Consider the following 27,752-nt stretch of genomic DNA (forward strand, 5'->3'; position numbering starts at 1 on the left):
AACTTAGCTTCTTCGAATCCTCAGTTCAACTTTGCTGAAGTGATTATGGTGAACTCCATGCGAATCCAAAGATGTGAATTTGCTTCCCAACCAGAAGCTGATGTTTTTTCGCCGCTTCAATCGCATAGAATGGAAGTAAACGGTAGGAGAATGTTAGTTTCTTGTATGTGTGACCGTGCCTTTATTGTCAGTCAAATCTTTGAGATTTCCTATACATGCCGTAATGTTTGTTCTTTACATCAGCCGATTAGACTCTTGTCAGGCTATCAAATAGGCGTTATCAGTCGTTATAAGCACCATAGATGTGGGTCAGTAGGGGCTTACTACACCCATTAGTAGGTTTTATCATTGATTTACATGGTAGATCGCTAAAAGAAGGTAAAAAAGAACAACAGCGACTTCTAGCTACCGTAGTATTTATGACATGAGCAGAAGTGGAAGTCAGGCGATGTAGTATAGACAGCGTAAAACTCCATAAAGGGTAGAGGACAGGGACAATGGATGGATCACAAAACACAGGGTTTTCACCCAGGAGACCTGAGTTCACGTTCTATGTAAAACAATAATGTGTAGTTGTTTTTGTGCTCTTAGTTATTTTAAACCAAAACACAATGTTTTTTTGTGTTGCCTAACCCTAAATAAGCATTTTTGATTGTGTTCAAAATATAAAGTTTCATGCAGTTTTATTACATGTTAGAACGTGTTGCTTTTAGGTTTCACTTTCACTTTTACAATATAGCAGGCATAGTAGGCCCCTATTGACCCATATCTATGGTGCTTATAGCGACTGATAATGCCTATTTAATGGCCTGATAACAGTCAAATCGGGTGCAGCTTTTATTGAAACAGAGAGAGTAAGAAAACTAAATCAAAGCTATAAAACCTCTTTTTCCACAGTCTAACGGTGTATCAAAAAGGAATCAATAAAGGAGTCAATTAATAATTTCATTGATAGCAGGTACTTGAAAGAATCGTAAAACGCTGTCAAGCTAATTGATCAAGCAGAAAAAACAGTCTTTAGGTTGATTTGAACTGAGATGGACTCTTTTTAATTGAAGTCATATTTCTTTTGCTCTTTTCTCTGGTAGCTCTTGGGATTGTCCGGCCTTTGACTGCCCTTTTCTTTACTAAAGAGGAGCACAATGGGCTACTACACCATGAACACAGTTGATGGTTGTTCATGATAAGTCAGCTGTGCACTTAACCATAAATCATGGGGCTCTGTCCATGTAGCATACCATTTAGCCCTTCCACTTAGCCAGCCCTCAGCCAGTCCACTGTAATTAATTTTAGAGAGCTTTACTGAAATCCCGCAGGATCACTTGAGCTAGGTTAGTGAAGCTCTTTCTCTGACTGCCTGTCCGCCAAGCTCTGATGACTTTGAGTGGAATTTACATGAGGATTTCTTAAATCGGTCTATTCTCTGCGTTCTCTTCTCTGTATTTCTCCTGTGGTTTCCACCCTTCATCTCCATCTCTTTCTTCATTCTCAGTTCAAAAGGTGGGTGTCAAAAATGACTCTTTTTTATCTGTCAGATAGCAGGAGACACACTGAACTGGGTTTCTCTTGTCATACATGCTGGAAACTGTGACAGATCAAAGATTTGTGTTTCACCACTGCTGGGATAGAGTCATCTCCTCCTCTTAATGACCCCTAGATAACAGACAGGAAATGAACTTGATTCCTTATTCAATGTTTGTTCCCTGTTTCCAGGCAATACAATTCAATTATCACTACTATGCGGTGGATTCTTTGTAAGCTGTAGTGACAATTAACAAGAGAACTCCCTTTCCATACGTAACATTCTAGTATCTTGTAGCTTTGTGAACCGATGATAATAAATATCCGCATCCGCATAATGGCTATTGGAAAAAAAAAATGTTTCCTTACTTGTTTTTAGGGCTGTCGATCGATTAGAATATTTAATCGCGATTAATCGTAAATGAATTGCACATTTTTTTATCTGTTCAAAATGTACCTTAAAGGGAGATTTGTTAAGTATTTAATACTCTTATCAACATGGCCGGCAAATAGGCTTGCTTTATGCAAATTAATATATATATTTATTATTGGAAATCAATTAACACAAAAAAAATAGAAATATTGTCCAGAAAGCCTCACAGGTACTGCATTTAGCATAAAAGATATACTCAAATCATAACATGGCAAACTGCAGTCCAACAGGCAACAACAGCTGTCAGTGTGTCAGTGTGCTGACTTGACTATGACTTGCCCAAAACTGCATGTGATTATCATAAAGTGGGCAAGTCTGTAAAGGGGAGACTCGTGGTTACCCATAGAACCCATTTTCATTCACATATCTTGAGGTCAGAGGTCAAGGCACCCGTTTGAAAATGGCCATGACAGTTTTTCCTCGCCAAAATTTAGCAGCAAAAAGTTTATAGCGTTATTTAACCTCTTTCGCGGCAAGCTAGTATGACATGATACCAATGGATTCCTTAGTTTCACAGGATGCCAGTATCTTCACTCTAGCTTTAAGACTGAGCCCGCTAGAACCTCCGAGAGATTGATTGTCTTAATGCATTAAAGAAATGAGTGATGTTAAAATTAATTTGTGTTAACGCGTTATTATTGCGTAACTTTGACAGCCCTATTTGTTATATTTTGTATACATTTAAAATTTTCGATGACAGTATCACATTTAAAAAAATTGCTTCAATAATTTAATCAATAATTATAAAATAATTGAACTACTAAGACTAGGAAGCAGATATATACAGACCTCTGTTGCTGCAGATTTTGCCATCTGGAGATGTGCATCTCCGCTTGCTTTCCCATGGGCTGATGTCACACTGGAATTCACATTTGTCTCCATGCCAACCAGCAGCGCAGTAACAGTTTCCACAGTAACACTGGCCATGGCCTGGAAGCAGATCAGAATGCACATGCAACAACTGATGAGTTCACCTTTGTCCGTGTTTGGATAGATTGACAGTCAGTTAAACAGATTACCAATTACTCATTGAAATGTTCACTTTTTAGTATTTTAAGGGGACTGTATACTACAAATTCTGACAATGTTGTATTTTTGCCAACCCAAGTCAGAAAAATGCAATATTTTTTTTTCATTTTCTTCAAAATATCATATCATATATGTTTTACCAAAAAAATAAATAAAACATTCAACATTTGTTTTTACTGCTTTTAATTGCCACTATTTGAGACTTGCTAGACAAATGAAGGTACTTGTATTTCCGACAAACGCCTGATAAGCAAAGTCCATGATTTGTTTTTCAAAAGGAAATTATGAATGGCTAATTAACAATGACAAGCAGGCACTGGACCTACCTTTAGGGAACAGGGATAAGTATAACAATGTAGTCAGCTAGAGACAACAGTTCAAACTTCAAATTAATGTCAAACAGAGTGACAAATATGGACAGTCCTTGAATAACCATATATTAAACTAAGGTGTTCTTTTTTTTCTACTTTAGGTTAGTGGGGGGAGTGAGGGGGTGAGACAGGGACTGCGGGCCATACCTCCACACACCTCTCCTGTGTCCTCGTCCAGACACTCGCTGTCGTCACACTCACAGAAAGGTCCCGTCACCAGACCCCTGTTGTCCTTATCCTCACACATGCAGCTACCACAGTGGCACGTCCCTATTAAAGATACCATCTTTAGACACAGTTTAAGCTCATTTGTTGTAAAAAAAAAAAAAAAAAAAAAGGTCAAGTTTGTGAGTATGTGGTTGGTTTTGGATGGCGGGATGTGTGTATGTTTTGAGTGGTTTCTATTATCCTGCGAACGACCCCACAGATGTTAAACTCCTGGGTTCCCCTGCCATTTAGCCAGAACTGAAGAAGCTTCTTGAATGAGAAGTGAAACATCTTCAAGAATCTAAACCAAGTCCAGTTGCTGCTGATTTAACCCTTACTCGGATACCCTGACCTGAATGACTGAGAACCTTCACAAACATATCAATACAGTATTATTAAAGGTAGGGTTGGTAGTGTTCTTCAAAAATGTGTGTTATATTAGTTGAAATTCTCTTTGCATCCTGACAGCAATCAATAAGCAATCAATATGCTCTGACAAAAAAAAAATCAATGATCTCTGAATGTCACAGGACTGTAATAAGCCCGCCCAATCATTTCATTTGGGCCGAATGAAATCATTGACAATAGTTATGTTCACTGTTTACGTTCATTATGGTGGCTTTGGAGGGAGGCCTGAAGTGACGGGCTATCAGTTTTGCCATTTTTAAAATCTTGCGTACTCTTGCTTTCTCAAGATTACCAACCCACGCTTTAACTGAAAGAAATAACAATAACTTTAAAGTGGGTTATAAGTGGTAGCTCATAGCTTTATTGTAGGGCTGTCAATCGATTAAAATATTGAATCGTGATTAATCACATGATCATCCATAGTTAATCGTGATTAACCGCAAATTAATCACACTTTTTATTTGTTCAAAATGTACCATGGGCATGTCTGTAAAGAGGAGATTCGTGGGTACCCATAGAACCTATTTTCATTCACATATCTTGAGGTCAGAAGAGGTCAAGGGACCACTTTGAAAATAACCATGCCAATTTTTACTCATATGTAACCATAGTATATTATGATATGGTTGGTAGCAATCGATTCCTTAGATTTTTTAGTTTCATATGATGCCAGTATCTTCACTCTAGCTTCAAAACTGAGCCCGCTACAACCTAAAAATCGCAAGTTTTGTTAATAGGTTAAAGTAATTAGTGGCATTTAAACAAATTTGCGTTAACTCGGGTTATTATCGCATTAACTTTGACAGCCCTACTTTATTGTAATTAATAATAATTGTATTAATTACAAATCATGATTTTTTTGACTTTGTAATAAGAAATCAGATTTGCAGTTATATATGTCAGTAGATTTCACAACCTGGCAAACCAGAGCTTGTCTTTAATAATGGCATATTACTAGTCTATAATGCATTTATAAGAGACATTAGTTTAAACTGTACAATTTATAAATCTTTTATAAAAGACTGCAATATTGGAAAGTGGTACCAAAAGCACAATACAAAAGACACTATGTGATTGTTGTGTGTGTTTTCTGTGTGGGTAATGTGTCTGTGAATATGCAACGCCGGTTGTTTGTTTGATGCAGACTTTTGTTCACACTTGAGTGCACTTTTCTTGCAACTGTGTATAACAAAGACTCATTGTGTGTATACATGTGTGTGTGTGTGTGTGTGTGTATGCTTATCGTGTGTGTGGTCGCAGTACCTCTGTTGGAGCACACCACCCCCTGTGGGTTTTTGCAAAGCTCTTTGCTCTTCTTGCCGGGTAGGTTGCACTCCTCCTGGAACTGGCAGGCATCTCCGAACCAGCCTTCGTCACACTCACACGTCCCACAGTCACAGTAGCCACGATCTAAAGGGAAACACAAAAACACGCCACATGCTGTTTATCAATGTTGAAAAGCATGCCCTCTTGCCAAATCGCTCTACAAACAAGACACACACACACAAGTGTTATCTTAAATGGGTATGATGGCACATTGCACTACCAGGAGAGTGCAGGAACTGGAGTTATAGGATTCATTTGACTCCCCTTGACTTGTAATTATTGTAACAGACCAATTGTACTCGCAAATGACTCTGTTCTACATTTCCCTTGAGATGCATAAATGTACATCTAGTAAGCAGGCAGTCTTAGTTGCAATACAACCCTTTTGGTTTCAAAATTTCAGGATGATAAGAAACTAGCTTCCTCATCAATCACTCAATGAGAGTGTTGCCTCGGTGTTCAGAGGACCTACACAGGCAGTTTGGCGTCACTATTTCTCATCATTCTGATGTCCGTAGTGAGCAATATGAAAAACAGGAGGAATTACATGATGCAAATGAAGGCTGTTGACAAGTTATTATAAATGTTGCACCCAATGCGTTTAGCAGCAAGGGGCCTTGCATGTCACACTCAATCATTCTCCTGACTCGTTCATCGTGTAAATGCGGTGTCCTTTTCAAGGGCTATCCATCAGTCATTAACAACAGGCAAGTCCCCTGTCTCTTCTCATTATCGATATGTCTCAGGGGACGCTTGGGAACAGGTTCAAGGAAAAGAAGAATATGGAAAGTGCATTCAAAGAAAGCTGCAACACAGAGGCAATACAATTTTGAGGGAAATAAACTCCAGTGCTTGTGCACATACATTTGGGTATCTGGAATGCCAACGAACCCACAAACAGGCAGTTTTTTGTGGGGTGCCTGGATCAGCAAACATGTGATTCAACAAGCCATTCAGATTTAGCTCCCCACCCTGTGTCAAATGCAGGCTCATTAGAATCTACTGCGACCCATCTGAGTATCCAGCCCGTTCTCATTCCCAGGGCGTTGAATACTGATGTTTTGTCACGGCTGTCGATGTCCCGTATGATATATATGAGACGCACCGGGCTTTTCTTTAACTACAATGTAAACCCATCAGCGTTAATAGTAAACGCTCAGGAAAGGTGCACCAGGAGTGTGGTGATGTAGTTTGAAGAGCGAAAGAGATACACACAAGATGGCCGGGAAGTGTGGTGGATGGGTCCAAAAAACACAGGGCTTTCATCTAGGAGACCACTGTTTGTGTCCCCTGCGTTAAGTTCTCACTTTCACTTTCCGTGTTCAAAAGGTTCATTGACATTTCCACTGTAGAAACGTAGTAGTTTAAGCCCAACCATGTTGTTTTTTCTTAAACCTAACTGTTGTGATTTTGTTGCCTAATCCATAGCAAGTATTTTTGTTTTACTTACAACATTAAAAGGGACTGTTTGTAAGAATCAGAAATGCTTGTTAACAACGACACTTGTGGCTGTTAAGTCAACAAAAGTCAGTGACGGGTTCGCGCTTGTGCTCGCTCTACATGGAGGTCTCTCCATGAATCAATGCTGTTCCTAGTGTTGGCTTTTCCTGCTTCAGCCTCCCGACCGCGGTCAGAAGGGAACAGGGGAGACACCGGAGTTTTGGTCGGAGACGATAACGTTTCTCGCTGCGGAGCCCCGTCACTTCACAAGACACGGGAAATCTCTGTTGGTCTGGAGGAGCTGCAGCATTTATTTCTGCACAAACGTCCACTGTACATTCACTAGATATTCTCAGTGCTACTAACTCTTCTGCAGTGTGTAGTGTGCGCACATACACGTGTGGAGTGAAATAGCGAGAAGGAGTGCGGTGTGTGACTGAAGGCAAGCAGGCAGAGGAGCAGAGTACAGCAGAGACTCCGGCCCTGGAGACCAAAGCTACGTTCTCCCCCGCGTCCTCCGACCGCGGCCAACACTGTTTTGCAAGACGGGCTTCACTAGATATAACTTTGCGGTTTTGGTGCTTCCGTGTAGTTTGTTTTGGAGTCTGAGTCTGAACAGCGTAGCCATACCCAAGCCCGCATGGGAAACCGGCCCGTATTGATTTATATGTGTAAGAAGTTACAAACAGTCCCTTTAAATGTGTGACTTGTGTACTGCGACAGGAAATTGACGCCGAGGGGTTATTAAGCACATGTTTACTGTGACCGAAAAGTGGCGCTGAGGGGTCTGACAAGGCGTCAGTATGTGATGAGTTGGGATGAGAACATGTTGGAATATCTCTACCCACGGCTTGAGAACTACCCATAGGAACAGAATAGAAGTAGAACGGACATTCCCATTCAAATCAACGTAGCAGGATGGTCAGAGCAGCAGCCATTTTAATGTGAACCGTTGACATTGCGACTGTTGTAACTCTTGTATAAATTAAACCGACTTATAGCAAGTCGCAGACTCACTGTGGTGAGGTTTTGCAGTAACAACTAAACAATCAGGGGAGTTGTAATGTTATTAAGCCTAGAGAGTGCAATTTAACAACTTAATGCTTCACCCACACACTCTGGTCACAGCGTAGGAAAGCACATTGCTATCACCAGATGAGTGACAACTTTGTTCGGCTAATTTTCTGTAACCAGTGTAGCATTAAAGCATGGTGGAATTAGCAAGCTGCAACCACACTGTACGGCCCCACTGATGTGTGTTCTGTTATCACCATATAACTAACAACAATCGCCATTTTCATTTGTACCAGTCAAACAACCACGGAAAGCATGTCAATGTCCGTTCTACTCCTATTCTATTTCTATGGATCTACCTTTGCAAAGGTGCACCATGTTTTTCTCGCAACCAAGCAGTGCAGAGCAGAACCGACTGGGCTTTGTCTGGAGGGAGTCTTAAAGAGACAGACGCTAAAATGGAGCATTTCAGACAGTTTACAGGTATATTCAGACAGACACTATGAGAAAAGAATATGTTTTTTGAACATTAAATCGTGTCAACATGTTCTAGTAGAAAACCAAAATACAAGTATGAACCTGAAAATGAGCATGATATGTCCCCTTAAAGCATCTTAAAACACAGCAAAACCAAAGCTGTATTGAAATTAAAATATATATTTCAGACCACAGCCATGGTACATTAAGTGTGGACATTTCTTTTTTATTATTATTATTGGTGCAATAGGCTACATAAACACAAAACAGAGGTGGCGACACAGTGCAATACATAGGAATCAATGAAAATGGTAGTACAGACAAAACGAAACAAAAAAATGGATTTATCATTTAGTTTTGCAGATGGGAATTGCTTAGCTGTAAAACAGAATTAGATTACAGTCTCTCCAACTTAATTCAGCAGTCACTGCCACCCACTAGCCCCCATTAATCTCTGCTTGGCAATCACTCTGACATATAAAATGGACCCTCTTTGTCTGCGAGGCGAAAGTTTGTGTGTGTGGGAAGGTGCCTGTCTGTCGACAGTTTATCTTTCCTAGTGCTTCCTGAGCAGTAATTCTCTATAGCTTGGGGGTGTCAGGGTCCTTGCTACACACCACCGACCGACACGCACGTCCAGCCAATCAGGCTGCGACCAGTGCCCAGATGCATCCCATGGGGGTCGGAAAGAGAGGGTGCATCTGTGCCAGCATCCGTGGCTGTAATAGGTGATGTAGCGCTACCATGATTAACTGCTGATGAGGAGAGGATGGTGACTCATTGAGCAAGCTAATTTCAGGTTTAGAATGTACCTTGTCCCTGCTTAATGATAAACAAAGTATAATATTGAGAGGGAAATAAACAAGGAAACAGGTTTGTATGGAACATAATAATTCAGCAATCTTCGAGTGATTACTGGTTAAGTATATGTACCAAAAACAAATTTCCTCTACGTGAGCAGAAAACACTTCTCTCACTTACATTTGAGGCAATCTTGAGGCTATTCAGTGCTGTTTCAATTATAAGCAACGCAATAATGCAAGACATACATTATGTGTTGCAAATCTAAAAACTCCCCGAGACTGTCTCTGCTCATTTATTACTCGCAATTGATTTTTCGTCTCCAAATGTCATTTCCCGCACTTACTTTGTTTAGATCATGTTCTTCATAACACGATACTCATTTCAGTGAGTAATTATCCCCCCCCCCATGCTTCTCTCTCCCTGTGGGTGGCGGAGCGTGAAACGGCAGCACTTCAGCTAGTGTTCTGTAGGAAAGATCTAGGAGACACCTGTCTCAGGTAATAACTCATTCTGTGTGTGCGCGCTGCCCCCACAACAAGGAACTCCAGCTTTTCATTCTTCCGGTTTTTACTGTTCTTCACCATCCATGCATTCATTTGTCAAATTTGGTGGATTCATCATACCCTTGTGATACAAAGGTACATATTTTTTCCAACCTTTCCCTGGCATGATAACAGCAATGTAGAAACACTTGCTCCTACAGCAAGAAGTCTTTGGAAGCTGTAATGGGTCCCAATCAAAATTGCCTTAGTAGACTTGAATAGACTTGAGTGGCTTTGTCTCCTTGCAGCCCACGCTGGAATCATTAGGTGACTCACCATGAACACACTGCCCAGGAAAGCTCAGAATATCTAAGTGAAAGCACGTCAAAATATGCACTAACACAAAAAAAAAAAAAAAAAACTGAACAATTTAATGGGCTGTAATGGCTGAGAGACTGCATTCCACTGTGAGTCCCTATTTTCTCTGTCTCTCTTTAGGAAACAGAAATGAGTATTAAACCTTTTAGTCATGTTGGACAGACTGCTATTAGTGAGTTGTTCTCCCGTGATTAGTTTATCTAATCTGTCTGTGATGTGTCCATATTGGGAAGCAACATCTTAAGCTTGTGTAACACTGATGGAAAGTGCATCTGGAGTTTGATTTGGAACAGCACTGGACAAACTGACTTCTTATGTGCTGCTGACATAAAACCCCCTTGGGTGGGATCTTCTTTGGCTCTGGCAGGGGGCACAGAGGCTGGGGGCTGAGCCAGGAAAAGAGCAGATGCTCTGAAAAGCCATAGTCTGAGAGAGAGAGAGAGAGAGAGAGGGAGAGAGGAAGAGGCTAACATATGTTCCTACAGAACCTCAAAACAACCATCCATCCATTTCGACTGCTCCTTTGAGATAGGGAGAGAAGGATATACATATTTAAAGTCTGCCAGAATCATAAAGTTACAGATTGTTGTGGATGGCAGACGTACTTGGCTTTGTGCCTCAATCTACATCAGTGTCTGGGGGATGGTAGCTGTTAGATGCAGAGAGTTTGATCAAGCATTGTATGTTTTACAGTAAGTGGTGTTCTATCAACTCTCTTTGATAAAGAACAATTCAAATAAATGAGTCATTATGTTTCAATGAAGATTGAACTCAGAAATGATTGCTCACTACAGCCCAGTCGCCAGGAAAAAATATTTCTGCAAAACCACTGATATGCTGAAGGTCAACGTTTTTGCGTTCAGTCAGAGCAAGAGACGTAGTATATCGAGCAACTTATTGTTAGTTACGTGCTATGGATGTATGATAAGAACTAAATACCTTGGATAACTTGCTTCCAATTTTTATGACTCTTTATATTCTGAATTTTTGATCCATTTATGTTTGTAAAACCTTCCTTGAGCCGAGAAAAGAGATTTTAAAATCGGTGATGTCATCACAATGAGCGGAAATTCGCGGGTGGGGCCAGCGGGAGAAAGACTACTGCAAATATTCAGTGGGCCGCATACCGCAGAAGTAAACCCGGAAGTTAGAAAACCCTTTTGGCATATGCACAAGGCGAGCACTTTTCATTGGAATGAATAGGTGCCATCTTGGGGTCTAGAATCCGGTTCTTATTTTACATCTATGCTCCCAGCCCTTGGTCCAGCCTCGGGCTCGGGCTCATTCCCATGAACGGAAGAAGGGCATTAACTTTTACAACTTTTAGGACTTATTGATTTAAATTAGGGCTATTCAAGTGTTCGTACTGGGAAGTTGATTTACCTCAAAAAGAGTATCTGCTTATTTACTGACGTCTCTTTGCCAATGCAAGTCTATGGGAAAAAGTATTTTTGGGGCCCGATGGCATCACGTGAAGGACACAGAAGTTATAATTCCACGGTTTGGCTACTATGTGAAATTCGCTTCAAAGCCCGGTGCTCTTCCTGGGGGCTTGGGTCATAGCAAGTGACGTAGTATATTGAACGTACGTTATTGTAAGTTATGCGGTATGATAACGAGTAGGCCTAATAAGTGAGAAAGTCCTCTAAAGGCAGCTGGGAGAGGTGATGGATCGGTCAAACAAACACAGGACGTTCACGCAGGAAAACATCTGTTTGTGTCCCATGTGAAACCAAAAGTAAATGTTGACTTAAGCGCAACAACGTTATGTGAGAAAGTCCGCTAAGGTGGTTGTTGTTTATTTACACTTATTACGTTGTTACCATTGTTACATTACGTTGTTGCGCTACGTTGTTGCGCTACCTTGTTGCGCTACATTGTTGCGTTACGTTGTTGCGTTACGTTGTTGCGTTACGTTGTTGCGTTACGTTGTGCGTTACGTTGTTGCATTAAGTTGTGCATTAAGTTGTTGCGTTAAGTTGTTGCATCATTAATTCAACACAAAACCATGATGTTTTTTTCTAACCTTAATCAAGTACCTTTGTTGCCTAAACATACATTACAACATTAACCACGAAGCATTATACATTTCAGCAAGCGTGATACAAAACTGAAACATATTTATGAAACATATTCGTATCCTGTGGTTTGCAGGAATGTACAATGCCAACATTTTATCTGGCGACTGGGTTGCACTCACTAAGGGGTTCAGTCTTGATATAATGGTCTAATGCTACTCAGTATTGTAACAGTAATTACTAACAAGTTGATTATACAGTGTTTCTTCATTGGGACAATGCTAGCCTGCAGTGCCCTGGGCCACCCGCTGTGTCTCTGACAATGGAGAAAGACCATAAATTGCAGAGAAGCACAGCCTGTCTGAACACACACCAGAGGAAAACACTCTGCTCGATTCACAGACACACACAGAGAGAGAGACGGAGCAAGAGTGAGTGGGGGAGATTTCACGTGGCTCGTCAATGAGGGAGAAAAAAGAAAAAAAAGAGGGAAGGCTGTGAAAGTGAGAATGGAGACATTGCCACGTTGACCCTAATCTATGAAAACAGGGGAGTTATTACAGAAATGACACAAATATCAAAAAGAACCTCAAAAAGCGTAGTTTTAACATTCCTTCAAACACTCAAAAACAGGGTTAAATTACCAGAGGTTATGTTTCTCTACTGTAGCTTATATATATTTTTTTAAATGGGACTGTGGAGACAGAACAGGGAGATTTAAGCACAAAACAAACAGCAGAATTAAATGACAGGAATGTTTTGCACAGTTGCTCAACAGATGTTAGTCTAGGTCATTGTCCCATTGCTCTGCTACAATGTAGGATGCATCAGAGGAAGGAAAAACATGTGAATCCTAGAAAATCATTGCCAACTTCTCTAACACTAATGCTCCGGTGTTACTTCTTAGCCCATATGTGCCCACAACTGAATTTTTTTATTTCCTTTGGTGTTCTCCAGGCTTGCTAAGCACAAATGTGAAGACATTTTCAAAATTGTCAAACTGTTTGACTGAAAAGTGAGTTTTTCTTATCATACTATATTTAGTCTTTGGGCACACGGGACTACAGTTTTTGCAATAGACTCCGTTATGTTTTAGGAAAAAACAGTGGTGCCCAAATACTACTGTAGATATATGATGATAATGAAATGGCTGTATCTCAGAAACTACAAGGAGCACAATCAAGTCTTTGGTATCTATGTATTTTCAGCTTTATAATGGAACATTCCATGGTACAAATAATGTGCAACATTACTGGCATTTTTTCTGGCCTTTGACCAAAATGTTTACCATGGTACTGGCCATAGCATATTAAAAAAAAAAATGTATGGGATCACACAAGGTGACAAAAAAAAAGAAAAAAATCTTAAACAGAGGAGCACGCCTGTATCTGTGAGAAAGAATGTAATACATATGTAAAAGTAACATAATATGCTAAGAATACAATGACAAGGATACCTGTTTATTTTCCTCTAATCATTCCTAAAGAGAACATGGACATTTCAGTATATGAACTGCTTCTATAATGCCTCCATTCCAGCATACATTGTGCAAGAACCCCCCCAGGGCAGTTTACTATATTCATCTGTATGCATGCATATAGTTTATGAATGTAGCGCTTCCAGTTCACTTGATGTCTATTGACTGCACCAGAAGGAAAGCCACACAACAAAAGAAAAGACCAGAAAAACTCCCCATAAAAGGAACAGAATGTTGTTTCAGACTGAGGGCATTCTTGCCCTGTGGTGACAGTAATAGTACTAATAATATCCACATGGATTTTTAAAAATATTGCTACCAGACCTAAATTTAAAAATGCATCATCCCCAGCTTGACTTGTTGCTCTGATTGAGAGGATCTGAATTAGCCCGGGTTTGCCGGATGAATGCCATCCAAGTTAAAAGAACATCTCAATGCCAGGAAAGCTAATGTTTTTGGAAAGGAAAAATGCACAGTTTATCCCTATGTGGAGAAAAATCTATTGGATCTTATCAGTGGGCAGTTGTGAGAGGCAGAGATAAGGGAGCCGCAGGGAGAGAAATTGGCTGCCGATCTCAGACAGCAGAGCGTGCACGCTGCATGGGCCATTGAGCAACTGAGGCGGGGTGGGGGGGTTGGTAGGGATGTGCGTACTCTTCTCAATATGCTTTGAATATAATTGCTGGGCCTTCATGCACATGGGAATATGGTTCTGTGAGTATGTGGCTGGTAGTGCACATTTCTGTGTGCACATGATTGTTAGACTATGGGAATGAGCCTGATCCTCTATGTGTGTGTGTGTGTGTGTGTGTGTGTGTGTGTGTGTGTGTGTGTGTGTGTGTGTGTGTGTGTGTGTGTGTCTGGGTGTTAAAACCCATCCCTCTTCTGATGCATCTAGGTTCCATTTGCAGTCTGTGTACCAGTGAGTGAAACCCCATTATCAGGCTGAAGCAAGGGCCTTCTCGCTCCAGACTGCTGAACCATAATGAGCTCCTCACAGCAGCCAACTTGTCTACCCAAATAAATCACTCTACCCATCACATGCACACACACACACACACACACACACACACACACACACACACACACACACACACACACACACACACACACACACATCTCTATTATACCTGTTCTAGGTGCACACATATCTCCATTAAACCCTGACACTCATAGCCCAGTGACTACCGAGGACACCGGACAAAAAGATGAGGGTTCATTTCTCTTCCAGAAGGACCAGCCTCTCTCACAACTTCCAGGAAGGATATCTCATCTGATAAATGTCTGGGAAATTTTGGTAACAGGTTGCAAGCAGTCCTCTTTTACATAGGTTTATGCTCTACCTCAGTTGCCAGTTTATTAATGTGTTAGGAATTGATTTATAGGTGTGGTCATTGTAGAGGGTGTAATTTGTGGTGCTGTTCAGTTGTATTGTGTTATACTGAGAGATGTTTCTTCTGGTTTGTTTGCCACATTTATACCAATAAGAGTAGACTAAATGTAAGAAAAAAACTCAGTTTAATGTGATACTATATTTAACATAGCCACAAACTTCCCCCAAATGGACCCCTTTTTAACCTACCTACATTAAAGGGCACATATCATGCTCATTTTCAGGTTAATACTTGTATTTTGGGTTTCTATTAGAACATGTTTACATGCTTAAATGTTCAAAAAACACATTATTTTTCTCATATGGTCTGTCTGAATATACCTGTATTCACCCTCTGTCTGAAACGCTCCGTTTTAGCGCCTGTCTCTTTAAGACCCCCTCCTGAAAAAGCCCAGTCTGCCCGGATTGGCTTGCGAGAAAAATATGGTGCACCTTTGCAAAGGTAGTTCCATAGAAATACAGTAGGAGTTTTCTGTGGTCATTTGACTGGTATAAATGAAAATAGCAACTGTTGTTAGTTATATGGTGACAACTGAACACAATATGGTACACCTTTGCAAAGGCAGTTCTCAAGCCGGGGTCGGTATATTCTAATGAGCCTGCATGTGACATAGAAAGGGGAGGCAAATCTCAATGGCTTGTTGAATCACATTGTTTCTGATCTAGGCAGCCCACAAAAAAAATCACTGGTTTGTCTTATTTCACAGTTTCTGTGTTGGTAGGCACTCCAGATACCCAAATGCATCTGCACAAACACTGAAAAACCTTTAAAAGTGCAACAAGCTATGAACAGATGCTAAATATAGAACGATATGAAGCTCCCTGCTGGAGCTGTTGCCCTTGCGACCCGACCCCGGATATGCGGTTGAAGATGGATGAATGGGTGGATGGATGGATGGATAAAGCTCCGTAGGGCAGAGGGGAACTGGGGGGCCAGTTGATCAATCTCTGCAAGTTTGTCACCACGAGCTATCCCTCTCACATCACATCTAGTCGTTGATTTATTGTTAATATAAAAATATTGATTATAGCAGCTTCAACAAAAAGAGCACCATAAAACCACTGCTGCTAAGAATCACCTAGTCTAGTTTAGGCTGGGCTTGTTAGCTCAACCTAAACTAGTTTAAAAAAAACAAAACTGTAACCTTCATGAAGGTGAGATTTATTACAGGGCTGTTGTATTAGTTTTACTTTTCTCTTTTGGTAATACATTAGCTCATCTGATGATGTCCAGCTTGCTCAATGAGCTACAAGTAGCCTTTTGTTGTAATATGCATGTCTGCGAAATCTGTGCTCATCTTGGAAAGCACGTGTGCAAACGTGGAGAGTATCTCAAGTGAATTGATGCACTCTCAAGTGTTCTTTCTGAGAGCTTGTAACATTTCAGGCAACAGGCTAAGTTCAAAGCTGTGCCTCCCAACAAAAGCTAATTCCTTGGTATAACGCACTTGAATCAACCCACTGTCTATTACCAATGAAACCCTTTGAAGTGCTGCCATGGTGATGCCTCAAAGAAACAATACTACACCCCTCTGATTTGGCAATAAAACCGAAATGCTCTAAATCCACTCCAAGTCTGTGAAATCCATGTTTCTTTATTTGATATGATAAAAGGAAAGGGATATTAAAAGCCTAAATAAATCAAATAGATTTTTGAATTACATCCTTAAGCTTTGTATGCTTCCTTTGCACCTGGCTGAAACACACGCGAAACATCAGCTGGAAAGTCCATTTGCCAAGCTTCTCTGTTGCAAGCCCACAGTGAGGAGCTCTGCTGCATCAATAACTGAGCCGTCACTAACAACCATGCCCAAGTAGTAAAATATGTGGAGCCATGTGCCTGTACACTACTTCACATGAAACTCGGACAGTCAAACTTTTATCAGAAAATATGCCAATAAAACAGCGCTGTGATATATTTGACTCCTCGCTATAACACCAAACCGTCAAGTTGTCTTATGTGTCAATACCATTGCAAGTTTTCCCATTAAGCGTAGCACAGACCCAGTCGTGGCACTCGCAGCGCGAACCGTAGAACTTCCCCGGATCCGTGGCCTCGCAGGTGCAGATGCCGCAGTCACACTTGCCCCTCCCACTGCAGATCTTGCTGTCAGGTGTCCGGCAGCGGCGCAGGGACGACTCTGCGGACAGCCTACACACACCACCCACCTGGCTGGGGGAAAAAAAAAGAAGGTCAGTTGTTATGCAGCTTTGGAAACTTCTGAGGTCAAGGGTCAAGTGTGTCGCCACCTGTATCTGTTTTAAATACAGAATACCACATCTGAGCGAAGATACAATACCTTTGCTGCTCAGATGCGGCAGCAATGTCTACCTTTTATGCATCAAAAAGGATCCATTCATGATATTTGGTATGTATAGTATTTATATATGTATGGATATACACATTCATTTTCTCCTATATATAGTTTAATAGAGTGTGTTTGAGAGACCCATAGATGAGGCACGAGTCCAAGGTTCAAAATGCAGAGCCGTTTCCAGTAACACTCTATGATGCCCATGTCCATAATGCATTATAAGCATATTTCTAATGCGTTATAATATGCTTATTGCACTGTATAATTATAATTATTCACGCTCATGAATATCCATAATGGTTTATTACGAAATTCATAACACATTATAAACATTTAATATTGCTGGTCACTCACTGACATTTTCTTGTGGTTGTAGGGTGTATTATAATGCCCATAGTTGTAATATATCAAGTTTTAAAATGCATTATAATCACTATTCTAATGTGATTATTAGTTACTCCAAGCAGTCATTGTTTGCTTTAAGTAAAGTGAAAATTAATTTGATGACATTGTGTAATTTTTCACTTTACTTAAAGCAAAACATTGGCCACTTATGGTAACTTATAACCACATTATAACGCATTATAACAGTGATTATAATGCATTATAAAAATATCATACAACTATGGAAATTATATCACACCACTATTCTTCCAAAAAAATACCAGTGAGTCACCAGCAATAATAAATATTATGAAACTTGACCTTATAATTCAATATAAAATTATTTATAATGTGTTGTGATTATTGTTATAAAGCATTGTGTATATTTATGAGTGCTTATACCTATGATTCTACAGTGCTATAAGAAGATTACATCGCATTATGTGCGTGTGGTTATAATGCATTGTATATTATTACATGTATAAACTTTTCTTTTCTTTGTAGATTTCTTTATAAATGTGTGGTTTAAACTAGGACACACACAACACGGCTGAGGTCAACTGAGGGGGGAGTGCTTGTTGGATCATGTGACCTCTTGATGGGAACTTTTGACAAATGGTGTTTAGCTGCAAAGTGAACACAGTTTCATTGCTTCACTGTTTAATCTTCTGTCGCCTATACTGTGCACATACAAATTTGAGCATAACAAAAATTCGATTTTCAACTTCCCTTTAATATGTGAGCATTTCACTGCAATATCATAAAGGAAAAACACATCTAAGATGAAGAATAGTGGGAAGAATGTAACCTCTTAAAACACACAGCCAGCCTGTTTGGGTCTACATCACGAAAAAAACAAACGCCTAGGAAACACAAAACAAAATGTGAAAGATTAAGCTAATAAATCAAACAAATCAAATAGGACAGAACCAGCTTCACCTTTCTCCAGCAGCTGTTGCTGAGCCTCGTTTTTACTCCACGGGATCTCTGGGTGAGATTTGTTTCATTTGGACACCGTCTGACATTCTTTTTCTAATCCTGCCCTCCCAAACTGTCCAGTCTGGAAACAGTAGACACACTTCAAACAATCCACAGATCAAGTGTTCCTGACGCTCCCATTCAAATGAAATAAAGAATGTGTGTTCCATGTGTCATGGGGAGGTTATACAACTTCCATTTCACACAGGCTTCACCCACAGATGGCCCTTTACTCTGTAAAGCAGCACACTGAATTTTGAATGTATCTGCTAATCAGAATGAGCCCTAGTCTTTTGTACCTGATTCAACTGTTATCAAGCCATTAAATGTGTGTTTAAATGTGTGTTATCGCTTGTTATAAGCAACATAGATGTGGGTCAGTAGGGGCCTGCTATGCCTAGTTTCACGCTATCTACAGGTATATACTACAGCGCCTCACTTCCGCTTTTGCTCCCATCATCGCTGTTGTCTTCTTTTATTCCTTCTTTTGGTGATCAACCCATGTCAATAAATGACAAAACCTACTGATGGGTGTAGAAGGGCCCTACTGACCCACATCTATGAGGCTTATAACCACTGATAACGCCCCATTTAATGACTTGATAACAGTCTTTTCCCATGATAACATGGCTACATGACATTGAGATGACTTCCTGTCAAGGTTTTTCAGGGAAAACAGAGTTGGACCCAAATGCAGATAATTCCAGTGTTGAGAGCATTACATAGTAGATAGTTTTAGGTGCTTACAGCGACTGATAACAGCTATTTAATGGCCTGATAACAGTCAATTCGGGGGTAGCCCGTAATGGCTGCACCACAACATCATAAACCAGATCTGCTATGTCAACTTATTTTATCTGGCACTTGTGTTTCAACAAGACATTTGTCTTTCACCATCTGAACTCAAAATGCTTCCCTCAGAGGGTGAGGCAACGGAGGCCAACTGTGCGCCTGTCAGCCACCCAGTGATTCCTTCCTGTAGGGCTCATGGCTTTGTCAAAGGAGCCATTTGAGCCCACCAAGGAGATTTTTCTCAAACAGTTGCATGCTGCTGCTGTACCTAAGAACAACAGGTGTTCTTTTACGTCCAGGACAGTGCAGCTGAATGCATTTACCCCCACTGTCATTTGGGAAAGAAGAAAAAAAAGGAACCCACAGCCTCTGTGAGAATGAACATACCAGAGGTTCTTGATATTAATGCCATACTGTACAATAAACACAAGAAAGAACTAACATGTTAGCCTAGGTCCATACTGTAGCAACAATCCTATTCTGCCAGCAGGATGGAATAAACTGATATAATTGCAGGTACAATGTGTGTATATGTTCAGTGAGCAGCAACCTACAATTAGTACTGTGACACATTGAGCTGTAAGTGAGGACCAAACAAGTTTAGTAATGCCGCCTCACCACTTCTGTTAAAAACTGCTGATGCTGCCTCACAAATTCTATAAAATAATTAATTTGAGCAAAACACAAAGACTAAAGCTAATGCTTCTATGACTGCATGAGAGGAAATGAAAAACATCATAGGAAGAAATAGTAAACAATATTCACACCACTGAATCTGACTAAACAGCCTATTATTATTAACGAGATGCAGGGGCAAGTGAGCAGCATCAATGTAACGGTATGTCCACTAAAAGTGCTTGTTTTTGTCACTGACAGGCATTATGGAAAGGACCCGTTGCGAAAATCTGAATATCGATATACTCTGACTCAAATAAATACGGGCGGCTATCGAATTCAAAGACCTCAACCACGTTGTTGAAATCAACTAAATATTCAGCTATGAAATTGAAAATCTTTTAGTTACGCTTTCTGTACTCCAACACGATAAACTCTGCCCGGCTGTCACTCGCGTTTTCACCATGGATGTATTCCACGTTTCCATCTTTGTCTTCCGGCAACACGTCAACTCGCCAGATTGCAAAATGAGATTTCTCCTTTAGCAAGACTCTGTCCATAATGTCAGACACTTATAATAACAATCAGAGTCTGCCATGGCAGAAACAAGCACTTCTAGTGGACGTAAATGACGGTGCCAGCTTGCCCCAGTGGCACAATATTGCAGCCCGTGAGCAGCTGCCGTGAGCAGCGATCTCACTCAATAATGGACCAATTTCAGAAATTGTTGTCCTTATTAGTCAGTTAGACACAAAAACATAGGATATATAAATAGGGTCCAGGTTGAAAAATACCAAAATTACCCTTTAATCTTGCCTCGGCAGCCTTAATTGTTGACATTTTGGATGTTGATTGGATTGAGCATTGTACGCACATTGTCATAGCGCTCAGTCAGTGGCTGCACCTGTGTTCTTAGAACTGATGTTACAAAACATAAACTTCATTATTGATTGTTTCACACCTGCTTGTTTTGCCACTGTCAAGTTGTTATGATGACATACCTGGTAAACAAGCAAGGTAAGAATTGTTTGGAAATGCATAATTTAAACAGAGGAAAACACTATAATCACCTGATTCTCAGGAGATGTTGCTTCCTGTGGTAAAGCATATGTGGGTTTGCCACTGTTGTCTAATAAATGCTATGCAGTGTAGGCTACACTATAAACATACACAATATAATTACTACACAGGCATGGTGCACCTGCTTGGAGAAAACACCCCCTCTGCATTCGATTTAAGTTTGAATCAAATGGCAACATTAAGCCAGCAGATTTGCAGACTCATGCTCTACTGTAAAGGGCCAAGGTAAACAGAAATGTTTTTTGTTTTTTTCATATTTTAGCCAATTCCAGTGATCGACTTCATGTCATCCTTCCCAGTTTCAAACTTGATTCCAGTTAAATGTGATATTTTTTTAAAAGAATGTTTTTGACATCATTGGGCAAAAAAATCCATAATAACCTTTCAGCATATTGCAATTCAAGTGTTCTGAGAGAAAACTAGACTTCTGCACCTCAACTGATCCGAGCATGGCTGCCGGGTCACAAACTTTCTCATTTAACAGTACAGTACAAGATCTTTCTGAAAACATTTGAAGCGAGAAATAGTCATTACAGTAACAGAATATCGATTCATATTTGATCAGCGCTATAGTTTGACCGTTTGATCAGAGTTTGTGAGTGATTGACAGCTGCTCAGAGACGGCAAGGCTCCAGCTTGGCTCTGATTTGTTGTTTTCCTCCGGTCTGTGAAATCTTGCAGATGCCATTAGGAGCACAGGAGGACACCGACGGACACAGAGGCATATGATTTTTTGATGATTTTCAGTACTGTCAGGATATAGTGACCGCTTTATAAAAATAACTTTTTTTAATAATATTTGCCCCATTTCTACCCACTGCTGCTTTAAGTGAAACATTCCTGATTTCATTAAAAAGCAAAAAAAAGATGATACAGTATTGTACAAAAGTTTCCTTCTTGCAGTCAATTTTTTAGCATGAATGTGTTTACACATATGAGGTTTATGCATTTTCCTCCTTACTTAAATTTTTGTTGGGACTACAAGTTATTGCGCAGTAGAAGATTTTGAAACCTAACTCTCACTCCAGCCAGCCAAAATGTCACTAAAGCTCTTTGCACCAAACCCACGACCATGAAAGCTGTCAGAGCATTGTCACGTCAGCAGAAGTGTCCAAATGAAAATAAATTAATTAAGGTTTTTCAAAAAGTGCTATAAAAGTGCTATGAATAATGGGAACAGAGAAGCAGACTTTTCCTCCCATGACTTGGCATGCAGAATTATTGGCAAGAAAAAGCCACATAAAGAAACTCCACGGAAAAGCTGCAAGTGCAAACTACATGTATAGAGACTCCTAAACTTTCCCACATCTCCAAATGTTGTCTTTGTCAGCAAGACTCTGCACCTCCCTCTTCCATCTTGCTCTCTAGACTACCCCAAAAATAAACAAGAAAAAACAAAGCTGTGTAGAAACTCACCTCACCGATTGTAACAAAGTGTCCTCCACGGCTGAGAGCAGAATCAGAAACAACGGCGCCAACATGGACTGTACCAAAACCTCAGAGTGCATGTTTAAATCCCAGAGAAACCTGAAGTAAAGTAGCTTAAAGGAATTTCCCAAATCTTTCTCTCCCTAAACAGACAGGACAGGAAGAGAGAGTGAGAGGGGAAAAGAAAAAAGAGAGAAGGAGAGAAAGAGCAGCAGGCTGGACTGAACTGGCTGAGTCCCTTCAGAGGCCAACAGTTCTCTCCGTACAAGTGCCTTTGATTAGTCTTGACTTTCAGACACAGGCCTGGGCAGGAGCTGGAGCGGGGAAAACTGCCAAAATAAAAAGTTAAGTCACCAGTTTGAGATGTAATTAGAAGCAGACTGTTTTAATGTTTTGTTTCACTTTTTTCCCATTCCTTTTCCAGATGATCTCTCTATATGGTGCTGCAGTTTTGTTTCTATCTTTCCTTATGATGAAATAGGCCTTTTTTATCTGAATACATTTTGACATGTCACAGTAAGAAAAGCACATGTGTGCGAATGATGACATAATAATGATGGCTCAATCCCATTTAGCTGCTCCAGGATCAGGGTCCTGGTATTGCGCATGCTGGCTCACTGTCACACATAGCTTAGTCATAACTTACTGGGACACTTGGATGGAAAAAGAGTCGTCGTTAATGTTATTAGTAACACCTGTATTTTTCCAAAATGGAGAATAGAGGGGGGCCTCAAACGACACTGCAGAAATAGTAACATCCATTTGACTCTGATCCGACAGAACAAATTTAATTTCAAGCAAAGCTGAATGCAAAAATTCTATTTCGATGGGTCTCAAAAGACTGTCTGCCGTTCAGTGACAGTCAAGGCACTATACCATCCAATCTATACTAATGTTGTTTGGACCAAGAAGGTTTTTGGAATAGCAGTGGAGTCAGACGAGTAATATGCAACATATACCTTTGTTTGCTCTTGTGCATGAACAATGAATGAAGCATCGTGTAAGCTGAGGAAGGGTACTGATGTTGTACTTGTTTAGACATTTTTGCAGTAGACATTTAATAGTAGTAGTAATAGTTCCTTGCTATGACACTATTAACTGATTGATATCCTTCATACTTCTTATGACTGTGCTGATACATGCATGCACTCCACCATCCCCATCTCTTCCTTATGTGCTAAGCTCAGTGTTCATGTATGTGTATGTAAAAGGAACAGTATGTAACATTTCAAGGGATCTATGCTCAAAAATAGAAAATAATATTCATAACTACATTTTCATTAGTGTATCGTTAGCTTAGAATGAGCCTTTCATATCTACATAGGGAACGGGTCTTCTTCATGGAGTCCGCCATGTTGCTCCACCATGTTTCTAGAGTATCCCAGAATAGACAAACTAAAAACTGTCTCTTTTGCGTTTTACGTTACCTGAAGGCCACCGTAGTTCTCCGATATGCTTGTGAAACTGCGGTAATGGGAGCCACAGAGTGCAAAACCGTGGTACCACCAGCTGCCGTCTGATTTTCGTTGCTCCGAAAGTAGTGTTATCTTGGTGAGGATCGCCTCTGAGCGAGGCCAACTGTGTTACCACGGTTTTGCCCTCGGTGGCTCACGTTACCGCAGTCATGGTAAGGAAGGAGTGAATGGAGGGGTACTCAGTTGGATGAAATCTGCAACCACACCAGTAAATGTGGCCAAATCCTACACACTGTCCCTTTAAGGGAGGATTACTTCCCCCAGCAGAATCGGTGGTGTCTAGAAGGGAGCCCGCAAATTGCAAAATCTGATCTGAGATTTGAAAAAATGCCTAACCTTAACAATCTTGCGAGAGTTTCCCCAGTTTGCTGGTTACCTTCTAGCCACTACCAGCAGCATCTTTGTTGCTGTATGGACTATTGAGAGCTCCACCAAAGAGCAGAGTTTTTTTTCTGCTAAATCTAACTGTGTATGGTCAAACGGTCAGTCCTCGAGCCAAGTGTCTCTGACTGCATTTGAGTATTTGTCTGCACTCTAATGAAAGAAACGGAAGGTAAATTCTTGAATTGAGTTGCAACTTTTTTCAAGTCTTCACTGAAGATTTTTATAAAATCATTAAAATTATTGAGACAATTTTCACCCACTATAATAACCCCTACTGGTATGGTGCATTACTAACTATAGACAAAAACATGTTTTAACACACGTTATTTAAATGAGAGAAAAACAAAAACAAAACAAAACTAGAGACCATCTTGCAATGGGAGCACACCAGCTGCTACGCAATATAAACGGCCAGTGGCGTTCATGTTGATCTCAACTACACACCTGTAAAGTTTCGTGTCTGCATCTTGCACACAATCTGTCCACAGACAGACAGACAGACAGACATATAAACACCTGGCAAAGCACTCAAAACTGCCTCTTTGATAGTTCCCGTTACAGTAAGTGTCTCCTTGAACACATTTTGCCATGATGACACACACACAGACTTGCATAGTGAAAACAATACTAGCCACACACTGTTGCAGCTGGTGACCTTCACATTACCTCACTTCAGAATCACCTCATAGGACTACCACATTATTGGTTTGATATGAGTTTTTTTAAGCAACCAATGATGTTAATCCAATGCTTCCTCCAGACAATGGTCTGCACATTTTGTACTCTGGCACCATTTAAACTGTTTGATACAAGCCCAGGCCAAAGGAAGGAATACCCTATGAACAGCTATGTCAGCTACACACAGCAGGCTGAAGTGAATCTTTCAGCTTGCACCTTTCATCCCACAGGAACTCTACACTGCTCTGAGTTGACCTGACAGCATTGTACTCAATAATGTATGAGGACTTCAATCAGAGGTATGCATAAAAAAGTTTATACTTTGTTTTACTTGGCAAACTTTAGAAATGATTAGAAGTCAAGTCAAGTCAATTTTATGTATGCCTATAGCCCAATATCACAAATTTGCCACAGAAACACTGCCTGAACTGCATGAAATGCCTCACTTGAAGTCCCACCTTTCTTCCGTAACATGGTGATGTCACCAAGTAACACATTCGCATAATACCTGCCTAGCGGCTAGTTTGGCACGGCCTCAATCAAAGCTAGTTAGAGTGGAGCTGGAGTGGAGACCGAAGAGTTTGGTTCAGTTGACCAATCAGAGCAGACTGGGCTTTTCAGAGGCTAGAGGGTGAAAAAAGGTGCTGCCGGTAAAGCCGGTATGAAAAATTAAAGTGTTTTTTGAACATTACAGCATGTAGACATGTTCTAGTTCAAACCCAAAATACAAGGATGCAACTGTAAATAAGCATAATAGGTCCTAATATTTTGGCATCATTGGGCAAAAATTCCATTATAACCTTTCAGCATATTGTATTTCAAGTGTTCAAGAGAGATAACTAGACTTCTGCAACTCATCATGGCTCTGTTTTCAGGCTTTAGCCCATGATGGGAGACTTTGGCCAATCACAGGCCATTTCAGAGAGCGTTCGTATTGGCTGTTCATTCAGCAGAGGCAGCTGTCAATCACTCACGAACTCCGATCAAACGGTCAAACAAGGGAGTGCTGATGAATATGAATCAATATTCTGTTACTGTAATGCCTATTTCTCCTCAAATGTTTTCAGAAACATCTTGTAGTGTACTGTTTTGCTGTAAAATGAGAAAGTTTGCTCCAGCTGGTGGGCAGTGCTTGGTACGTCCTTAACTTATCTCAACATTGCTGCCGGGTCACAAACGTTCTCATTTTACAGCTAAACAGTACATTACATGTTTCTGAAAATATTTGAGGCGAGAAATAGGCATTACAGTAACAGAATATTGATTCATATTCATCAGCGCTATAGTTTGACCATTTGATCAGAGTTTGCGAGTGATTGACAACCGGCTCAGAGACAGCAGGCTCCAGCTTGGCTCTGATTGGTTGTTTTCCTCCTGTCTGTGTAATCCTGCAGATGCCATTTGGAGCACCAAAATACATATGCACCTGAAAGTAAGCACAATAGGTCCCCTTTAATGGGGAAAAAATGAAGAAAAAAAAAACTCAGGAAGAGCAACATGAGGAGGGAGATAGAAAAACTTCAACAACATATTAATAGGAAACTTGTCACTTATGTCATTGAAGGATTCAAGATTCAAGATTCAACATTCAAGATTCAAGATGTTTATTGTCACACCGGTTATACAAGTACAATCGTGTGAAAAGCTTTTTGCTGGGAAGCTCCATTAAAAATAATAAGTTATATTACAATAATAAAAGGAAATACTTTGTATTATAGGCATATTAAGAACATATACATATCAGGAAGTATGAATGTACATATATAAGAAATACTTTGTACAAGTCATATTAAGAACATATACAATATAAGATATATGATTGAGGTATTGCACTTGTTTATTGCACTTTTTTGTGAGAAGGTGCTGTATGAATTATCTATTTAAAAATAGCAGCAATTAGAAGAGAGAAAAATAATGAAATAGTTTTTTTAAGAATAGGCCTACTGGTTTTTTTTTTATTATGGAGGTGTTAGTCTGCCACAATTTGTCATTATAGGACCAACACAAGTGAGGAGAATCGAGGCCAAAAAAATAATGAAATTGTTTTTCTTTTTATTGGTATTTAGGCATAGTTATATAGGGTGGGGTTACAATTTGATAGATCACCAATAGAGTAAAAGAATATATTCACAAATATCCATGTACTAATCAATACGAAATTGGCAAGCAGCTACAGAAAAAGAAAAGAAAGAAAAAAACAAAAAAAACAAACAGGAAGAAAAAACAAACAAAAACCCCACTAACAACAAAAAATAATTTAAATAAAAACTTGTGCGCCACCCTTTCCCCACCCCCAAATCCATCCCTTTGGGTCCCTCCCATCCCATGGAGGTGTTAGTCTGCCACAATTTGTCATTATAGGACCAAAACAAGTGAGGAGAATCGAGGCAAATTAAAAGTATATATGGGGAAACTGTGATGCAGCAACTTGAGGACCTTCGACTTGTTACCATGGAGACGGCTGCGCGCGCCTCCGCTGCATGCGCCCGGTGCTGTGTGTTGATGTGATTGGAAACCTGCGCGCGCTCCCGCACTCTCTCCCACACGGTCCCAAACATACACACCCGGAAAACAGCTGATGTCATGGACAGGACGAGACAAGGCAGATAAGGGACAACCTCCTCTCGTAAGTGTTTCAGTATGTCTTCTTAACCCCGCTGCTGCTGCACTGTAACGTTATATAACCGGACATCCAGCTGTGGTGCTTTTTAAGGATGCTACTGATGCTGCTGCTGCTGCTGCTGCGCTAGCTTGTCCAGGAAGTGGAGACCTCCTCATCCTCCGGAGTAGGCCTTGATATACAATATTGTCGTGTATTTGCTACACTACCACGTGGCCATGTTGT

General features: G+C 40.3%; 2 protein-coding genes across 19 annotated transcripts in view; one reads left to right on the forward strand and one right to left on the reverse strand.

Annotated features, from left to right (window-relative positions):
• The window catches only part of itgbl1 (integrin, beta-like 1), a 60,842-nt gene extending 38,184 nt beyond the window's left edge, over positions 1 to 22,658 (reverse strand). Inside the window, exons 1-5 of one of the 2 annotated variants that reach the window (XR_012597104.1) lie at positions 22,359 to 22,658; positions 16,749 to 16,951; positions 5,233 to 5,379; positions 3,502 to 3,624; positions 2,744 to 2,884 (exon numbers count right to left, since the gene is read on the reverse strand). Coding sequence is in view for 1 of the 2 variants with exons in the window: in XM_074658646.1 (XP_074514747.1) it covers positions 2,744 to 2,884; positions 3,502 to 3,624; positions 5,233 to 5,379; positions 16,749 to 16,951; positions 22,359 to 22,450 (706 nt within the window). In the remaining variant the exon portion in view is untranslated. The remainder of the gene's footprint in view (positions 1 to 2,743; positions 2,885 to 3,501; positions 3,625 to 5,232; positions 5,380 to 16,748; positions 16,952 to 22,358) is intronic. The other variant, XM_074658646.1, reaches the window with a different exon arrangement.
• Positions 22,659 to 27,343: 4,685 nt separating this feature from the next.
• Positions 27,344 to 27,752, forward strand: part of nalcn (sodium leak channel, non-selective) — a 99,266-nt gene continuing 98,857 nt past the window's right edge. For 3 of the 17 annotated variants that reach the window (XM_074658660.1, XM_074658661.1, XM_074658670.1), the window contains exon 1: positions 27,384 to 27,533. Coding sequence is in view for 2 of the 17 variants with exons in the window: in XM_074658658.1 (XP_074514759.1) it covers positions 27,486 to 27,533 (48 nt within the window). In the remaining 15 variants the exon portion in view is untranslated. The other 14 variants (XM_074658662.1, XM_074658668.1, XM_074658674.1 and 11 more) reach the window with 8 other exon arrangements.

The sequence above is a fragment of the Sebastes fasciatus genome, chromosome 14, assembly GCF_043250625.1.
Source record: "Sebastes fasciatus isolate fSebFas1 chromosome 14, fSebFas1.pri, whole genome shotgun sequence".
NCBI lineage: Eukaryota > Metazoa > Chordata > Actinopteri > Perciformes > Sebastidae > Sebastes > Sebastes fasciatus.